This window comes from Malus sylvestris, chromosome 7 (genome assembly GCF_916048215.2).
Source record: "Malus sylvestris chromosome 7, drMalSylv7.2, whole genome shotgun sequence".
In the NCBI taxonomy this organism is placed as follows: Eukaryota; Viridiplantae; Streptophyta; class Magnoliopsida; order Rosales; family Rosaceae; genus Malus; species Malus sylvestris.
This window is the reverse complement of record NC_062266.1, coordinates 29,350,202-29,357,767: the sequence shown is the minus strand read 5'-3', so window position 1 is coordinate 29,357,767 and position 7,566 is coordinate 29,350,202. Positions and strand designations below refer to the sequence as shown.

The 7,566-nt window shown below is 40.7% G+C and overlaps 2 protein-coding genes across 3 annotated transcripts; one reads left to right on the top strand and one right to left on the bottom strand.

Moving 5' to 3' along the window:
* The first annotated feature begins 684 nt into the window (after positions 1-684).
* On the top strand, positions 685-2,827 carry LOC126628111 (peptidyl-prolyl cis-trans isomerase CYP20-1-like). Of its 2 annotated transcripts, none has more exons than XM_050297698.1 (8): positions 685-852; positions 956-1,018; positions 1,105-1,171; positions 1,513-1,560; positions 1,665-1,688; positions 1,799-1,981; positions 2,109-2,184; positions 2,506-2,827. In XM_050297698.1, exons 1-8 carry the CDS (start codon positions 772-774, stop codon positions 2,642-2,644), a joined length of 681 nt encoding a protein of 226 aa, XP_050153655.1. In that variant the 5' UTR covers positions 685-771; the 3' UTR covers positions 2,645-2,827. The 2 variants fall into 2 exon arrangements, with proteins under 2 accessions (XP_050153655.1, XP_050153656.1); XM_050297699.1 differs by having other exon boundaries at positions 2,109-2,180; positions 2,506-2,775.
* Positions 2,828-2,963: 136 nt separating this feature from the next.
* Positions 2,964-3,647, bottom strand: LOC126628112 (protein EARLY FLOWERING 4-like). The gene has a single exon (XM_050297700.1). The coding sequence runs from the start codon at positions 3,423-3,425 to the stop codon at positions 3,111-3,113; it is 315 nt and encodes a 104-aa protein (XP_050153657.1). The 5' UTR covers positions 3,426-3,647; the 3' UTR covers positions 2,964-3,110.
* Positions 3,648-7,566: the final 3,919 nt, after the last annotated feature.

Sequence of the window (7,566 nt, the reverse complement as noted above, 5' to 3'; positions counted from 1 at the left end):
ATGTGAAAAAGAAATCAACCTAGTTGGTTGTGTGAGACGAGCTAACTGAGTGAGCAGATGAGAACCATTGAATTTGATTTGTGTGGTACATATTTTTTGATCTCTAGACTTCGGACATTAAGATCCGAAGTGGGTCCAATTTTGTGTTGTGGTCTTTTACGGGTTCCAAAAACATATTTGATTTCTTTTTACACATTGGTCATGAAAGAATTATATCCCATTCCAATAATAACAAGGCAACCAAAAAAGCCATTTTTACTAATTCGCAAATTTAATGTGGAATTCTTTAAAATGTGACATTGAAATAAGATGAATGCTAAGGAGACTCTTTAAAATGTGAGATTATTTATGAATTTTTTGTCATTTTATAAGAAAGTTCCATTAGCATTTCCCTTGGAATAATGTTGGAATACCGTCACAATGGAGTGATAATACAGAGATACGAAGTACAAAACGTGTTACAAAAAAGTCATGTGGGATGATACAAAAAGGGTTATGACACACTACATTGCGCTTATATTTTAGAATACTGCTACAACGACGTACCAAGTGTACCTAAGTTATTACAAAAACAATGAAATCGGCAGTTTTGGACATGGTTGGTGTCTAAAAATACACTCTTGGGTGGCCGGCAATGGAATGTTTGCTAGTTGGGCCCAAACAAAATTTTAGTCCAGATGACAGGCCCACACATCCAGTCCCACTCACAGTCACCCGCGGCTCACAAGTCCACAACTGCAGAGAACGCGCTGAGAAACAAGAAACGCCGAGATGACGACCGGAAAAAGGCTGGTTTCGGCGGCGGCTCTCTTGTGGGTCCTACTCCTCTTCGGCACTTTGGTCTTCATCCTGGTACAAACTCCACCACTCTTTCTCCCAACTACATAAATCAATCTCTGCAACTTTCTTTTCTCTCCAGATTGTTTTTTGAATTTGTTTTGCGATTCGATTTCAGACTCGACTCGGCGACGACGGAGCTCTGAACGAGCCGAATGTTGTCAAAAGCAAGCTCCGTGAGGTCGGGATTTGATAATCTCACCCGCCAGTTTTCTTTGGGAACCAACTGAGCTGCTTATTTTTGGTGTTTGTTTCTGTTTTTGGCAGGGGAACGATTTGGAGCAAGTGACTCACAAAGTGTACTTCGACATCGAAATTAATGGGAAACCCATTGGTATGATTTCTTCATCTGGAAATTTTGATTGCCCAATTGGTCATTTCATCAATTAATTATGTGCAAACATTTCTGGGTAGTTTTTAATTTCTTCCAATGAAATGGTAAGGTTAAATTAAGTTAAGAAATTTGAGCTTTGTTCATCAGCTGTTGTAAATCAATTGGCAGATAAATGTTTCTTAATTGAAATTATTCATATTATCAATTAGTTTCGAGCAAACATTGCTGGGTAGTTGTTAATTTCCTCCAATATTTGATCAAATTAAATTAAAGATGAGAACTTTGTGTTTTGTTCATCAGCTGCTGTAGATTTTACTTATTCATGTTTTGTTTTCTTTCAGGTCGCATTGTGATGGGTCTCTTTGGAAAAACAGTTCCTAAAACCATAGGTTGGTACCCAGTAACGTGCAACAACTGGGTTTATATGTGTTCGTTCTTCGTTGAGATATATTTCTGTGGAAAGAATTAACCGAAGTTTCTGTTTCAAATGCAGAGAATTTTCGAGCGCTTTGCACGGGTAGACAAATAACTTTAGCTCCCTTGTCTGTGATCTTGTGATCATTTGCATAGAAGCTACATATTTTATGTTGTTGTTTTCGAGTTTAATGAGTCCTCCTCGTGTTTCAGGGGAAAAAGGAACTGGAACGAGTAGGAAGCCTCTTCACTACAAAGGCAGTACATTTCATAGGATTATCCCCAGCTTTATGATACAGGGAGGTGATTTCACTCTTGGTGATGGACGAGGTGGAGAATCAATATACGGTGATAAGTTTGCAGATGAAAACTTCAAACTAAAGCACACCGGGCCAGGCAAGTAAAGTCTGCTAGTGTTTGAGTAGTTTGTTCTTGCAAAAGTTCTCATTTAGGTGAAGTTTAAATGTAAATGTCGGAAGTGTATTGCTACTCATCTGAATTCGACTCCCTGCCTGAAAAACAGGTATTCTTTCTATGGCAAATGCTGGGCCAGACACCAACGGATCGCAATTCTTCATTACAACAGTCAAAACCGGTTGGTAGGTTTCCCTTGCGACGTTTCTAGGAATACCTGTGGTTTTAGATATTCAGCATTGCTAAATTTCTAAACGCTGTGTTTCTCAAGTAAGTCAGGGTTAGGAGAGATCAAATTTGTTAAGTTTTTCTCAAGTGCCAACTAGTTTCCATTCCCATTAGAAGATTCCTTTCCTACAACTGAAACAAAATCAATCCTGTCATACGATTACGAACTAGGTTATGATTAAGGCATGCATATTTTGATTTGGAGACTGAGGACATGTATCTGAACAGAATGTTTTGTAAACTGACATGCCTGCATTTCGCTCTGCTTTTCTTGAAAGGTTGGATGGGCGGCATGTCGTATTTGGCAAGGTGCTTTCCGGGATGGACGTAGTGTCCAAAGTCGAAGAAGTAGGAGGCAAGGATGGGGTACCTAGGAGCAAGGTTGTCATCACCAACAGTGGTGAACTTCCAATGTAACTACACTAACCTTTCATACGAACGGCAACCGGATTCTCCTCCCTGTGAAAAAGTTGTACAACATACTATATGCTTATGTTGCACAAGACTGATAAATGCATCACTAAAACGAGTTTCGATTCAGCAACTTATATTCTGTATTCGAATCCCGGCTCCTTATGTGTAAGGAGCAATTTCTCCGTATTTTCAAATTATAAATTGACACGTGCACGTGTAACACGTTAGAATCACAAAAAGAAAAGTTTATGCATGTACGAGGACAAATTGGATTGACATGTAACGAGCCAAGTATTTTCAGTAAAATTAAACTAAGTCGTCTTAATAGTTCATTGATTTATTGACCAAATGGGGAAAATAAACTTTAAAAATAAAAACACTAACAAGTACTAACATTGCAAAAACCAAGTTGGATTATTACATTCAACTCAAATTTCAAGTGGTTAAAATTTTACTAAAAAAATTGGCACTATTTATCGGGCTTGGTGCCGCCGTCCTTGGCGTTTCCGCCGGCGTTGTGGTGGTGAAAGAAGGTGGAAAAATTGGATGAGAGGTCGGAGTAAAGCGAAACAACCTTGGAGATGTTGTCGGCGACCCGAGACCGGTGGTTGTCGTTGACCTGCTGGATCAGGGAGCGGTTGCGATCCAGTACGGACTGGACCTCGTGGAACCTGCGGTTGAACTGGTCCCACACCTCCGAATCGTACGCTTCCTCGTCTTGATCGAAGACGGCGGGGACCGAAACGGTGCGTTTGGTTGGGGATTCGTGGTTGAAGTAGTCCATGCTCGATTCGGCTCTGGATTATGAATCACGGGTGGTCATGTGTGGGAAAAATGTGAGCACTCTGTTGTTTGTCGTTTGTTGTTTCCTGTTTTGGGACGAGGAAATTACAAATATGTACCACACACAAGCGCTCTGCTTCATATGACAACTTGTGGCACCATTGATCTTGAGAATTGGTATCCGGAATTCACTGGAGAATGAGAACCTCCTCAAAATAAATTTTAAATATTTTTAATTTTCTCTAATATTTTAACATATCTACTTCACCAAACAATTGCTTGGAACAAAGTTGAATAGTTAGAGATCATATATTACACCTTCTTCCTATTCCTCCTTGTTTCATAATGAACAACAATATATCAAAAAGTCACACAATCCTTTTAGCAAAAAAAAAAAAAAAACAGTTGCTTACCTCCATACAATTCACGTCTCACATAATTGTTGCTTACCTCTATACAATTCACATAACTGTTACTTACCTCTATACACTTTCTCAGACTCATAATGCTATAGCATACATACTATTCTTCTTCTTCTTTGCCATAAAATGACAAAAGCACTTGCATTTATCAAATCAACACTTACATGAGCAACAACATGCCAACAAAAATTGACTTGAAAAAACCCTGCTGTCGTATGTTTTATTATTGAGTAAATTGTAGCTATGGTTCCTTAACTTTAACTAAATTGGAGCAATGGTCCCTCAATTAAAAATTCATTACCATTGGTCCATCAACTCATTAAAACATGCAATTATGATCCCTCAACTAAAAATTCATTATCATTGGTCCCTCAACTTTAATCCAACCGGAGAAATGGTCCCTCAACTTTAACCCAATTGGAGCAATAGTCCCTCAACTTTAACCCAATTTTAGTAATGGTCATTCCAACATAACTTATTTTGACAAAATTCTGACGAAGTTGACGAAAAAGCCCTTAGCTACCCGTTTTGATGAGTAAAGGGACCCCAATTGTCACAATGGTCTTTCCAACATAACTCATTTTGAGAAAATTTTGACGAAGCTGACGAAAAGGACCATAGCTACACATTTTGATGAGTTGAGGGACTAATGGTAATGAATTTTTAGTTGAGGGACCATTGCTCCAATTTGATTAAAGTTAAGAGACCATTCCTACAATTTACTCTTTATTATTTTGCTGATGTGATTTAGGTTTTGATGCATAAATTGATAACGTTGGTGGTGGTGTCATCATCTCTTGTTGTATATACCAGATAAGCAAACAAATCAACAAAAACCAAGAAAAGCAGCTCACAAATGTAATTATATGAATGCAAGAGGACTCGGCATCTTACTTGATAATATTAGACTCATGTCTATGACCATGATGAACTCTTTAGGACACAAAAAATAACTATTTTTTCTTTATATACAACTTGTTGATGCACAAAATCAGCGAAGACTTTGGTACAACAGAAAGTGTCAGGTTTTGTGACCTTCGCTTGTTTTCTTCGGTCACTAGTGAGGATAAGTACGTAAATGAATAGAGACAGAGAAGCAAACACAGGATGTACGTGGTTCACCCAGATTGGCTACGTCCACGGAGTAGAGGAGTTCTTATTAGTAGTGAAGGGCTTACACAAGTACAAAGGATCAAGCTCTCAATTTAGTGAGTTCTTGTGAATGATTTAACACAAATGGCATTAGCCAATATTGTGGGGGAATGACCCCTATTTATAGAAAAACTTGTAGCTTTGTCACATTGACATGTGTCATGTTATGATTGGTTCTTGATGTCGACACGTGCTGCGCTCTGATTGGCTTCTAATCTTGACACGTGTCGAGTAGTGATTGGCCTCCTGGTCGGAGGGGAACTCTTCTGGGTCCTTGACAGTATAGCGTTGGCAGGTGCTCGGTAGTTTCGGGATTGGTCAAGTATGGTACAAACAGTGCTCCCCTAAGTTCCCGAGTGAGGGAAACTCCTCGGTTGGGGACTTGCAAGATCCAATCCCTTGAGTAATCACGAAACTTCTAAGTACCGAAGTGTGGTCTGATCTTCATCTGCCCTTCTCTGGAAGTACTTTTCCTCCATCCGGGAATGGTGTATTTAGCTGATGTTGACGCACAAGGTAATGTATCAATTTCACTTGAAGCTTAGTTGTAGTTTCGGGCTTAGTCAAGTGTGATACAAACCCTATAGTAGGAGTCCCCCAAGTCGCCGAGCTAGGAGATCTGCCGAAAGAGGTGACAGACAAGGTAAGCAGTCAAACTTCCAAGTAAGCAACCCAGGATCAGAGGTTTGACGTCGGCTTCCGGTTGATTGTTCTCATTCTCCTTGTCTCTCATTCAACTGCCAGGATAAGGAGAAGCAAATGAATAAGAGATGATATGAGATACTTTTGCTTTTGAAGAAGTAACTTTCCACAGGCTTATTCTTGAACTGTGCTGGAGGGTTTTCTGGTGCCCTTCAGAGTATAAGGCCGACTCAAAAATTTGAGGGTCAAAACAAGTCCATCAAATCTAGAGTACGTTCGACCTTGATGATATGGGATACTTTTGCTGTTGACGGAATAATGAATGTGGTATGGAAAGGTGTCGTGCTGTAGTGATCTGTTTCAGCTCACCGTTGAACCTTCTGCTTCAATCTTTTGCATGGCAGAAGTGGTGTGCAACCTTTGCATTTAAATGGTCCTTCAGAACATTCCTTCATAGTGACTCATCCACGCTTGGCAGCTTCAGTGTAAAGAGCCAATATCTGATCAACTGTCATGAGGTATTTGCCGGTGGAATTCGTGACCTTGACAACAGTTGAGGATGAGTACTCGAGAGCAATGCTAAGTAAGCAACCAGGCAAAGGCTCCAGGCAGTCAGTTCCAAATTGGAGGTTTGATTTCAGGTTCCGACTGACTGCTCTCTTTCTCCTTGTCCTGCAGGTGTGGACAAGGACAAAGACAAAGACAGGGAGAAAGCATGATATGGGATACTCTTGCTTTCGACCCTGATGATATGAGATACTCTTGTTCTTGGTGTGGCTTATTTGCTGAGGTATTATCGGGGGGAAATAAAGCTGAGTATTTCGAGAGGTTATGTTGAGGGTGCCTTTTCGAATGCGAGAAAGGGTTGAGCATTTTTGCAGGTTTGCCTGTCCGTTGAGGAGGGAGGTCAATGTATATAGGGATTTCCCAATAACAAGTAGTAATGCTATTCCTTTACCCTTCTTGGTCACAGCAATGTAGTGGGAGCTGCCAGCTTCACGTGTTTTAATTTTGTCAGAGCACTTTGAAAAAGTGGTATGTGGTATCTGGAAAGCTGATATTACGTGTGGAGATTACAGACAAGCTTTATCTAAGGAAATCTGGCTCTCGAAGTTCTGAGAGTTGTGCCTCTTCGGTTTTCGAACAAGCAATCCCGTCGAGGATCTGAATCTCGAGATTCGGAAAGCGGTGCTACTCCGGTTTTTGAGAAAGTAATTATGTTGGGAGTCTTTTCTCGAATGTGAGTAAAGGTTGGACGTTCTTGCCAACCTGTCTTGCCGCAAAACACGGAGGTCGACACACATAGGGACTTTCCAGTTGTCAAGCAGTGGTGCTGTTCCTTTACCCTTATGGGTAATAGTAGGGTAGCTGGAACTTCGAAATTCTCGTGCCTAAACTTTGTCAGAAATCTTTGACAAAGTTATATGTGGTACCCGAGGAGTTGATGGTGCATATGGAGAGCGGTGATTGATCAGTAAGATTCACGTGCTTTCTACTTCACCAGAAATCTTCGACAGAGTGCCCGTAATTTCCGCAAAGCTGATTGTGCATGTGACAGGTGCTGACGAGGCTGAAAAAGCAGGTGCTTCTTCGATTTCTGAGATCGGCCCTCGTGGTCTCTGAGCAGCCCAGCTTTTGAGAAAGCAAACACCTCTTCGATTTCTGAGATCGGCCCTCGTGGTCTCTGAGCAGTCCAGCTTTTGAGAAAGCAAACGCCTCTTCGATTTCTGAAGCTCCGTCGAGTGCAGATTTTTATAGAGGCTGGCATTAAGTTCCACAGCACACTTGAATCTCTACCAGTAGAAGCTCATTTCTTGCACTTCTAAGATCTTGATTTGTCTGACCTCTTCCTTCTTCAACACATTTGAAAATGTCTGGACCCTCCGACCGTCGTTTTGACTTGAACCTTGGAGAAGAGACAGCCAT

What these genes read in the sequence shown, in the direction of transcription:
- LOC126628112 (XM_050297700.1), bottom strand. Translation starts at nt 3,425, where the DNA reads ATGGACTACTTCAACCACGAATCCCCAACCAAACGCACCGTTTCGGTC.
- LOC126628111 (XM_050297698.1), top strand. Translation starts at nt 772, where the DNA reads ATGACGACCGGAAAAAGGCTGGTTTCGGCGGCGGCTCTCTTGTGGGTC. An exon ending in GCACTTTGGTCTTCATCCTG is followed by an intron (nt 853 to 955) that starts GTACAAACTCCA and finishes ATTCGATTTCAG; the next exon opens with ACTCGACTCGGCGACGACGG. An exon ending in ACAACAGTCAAAACCGGTTG is followed by an intron (nt 2,185 to 2,505) that starts GTAGGTTTCCCT and finishes TTTTCTTGAAAG; the next exon opens with GTTGGATGGGCGGCATGTCG.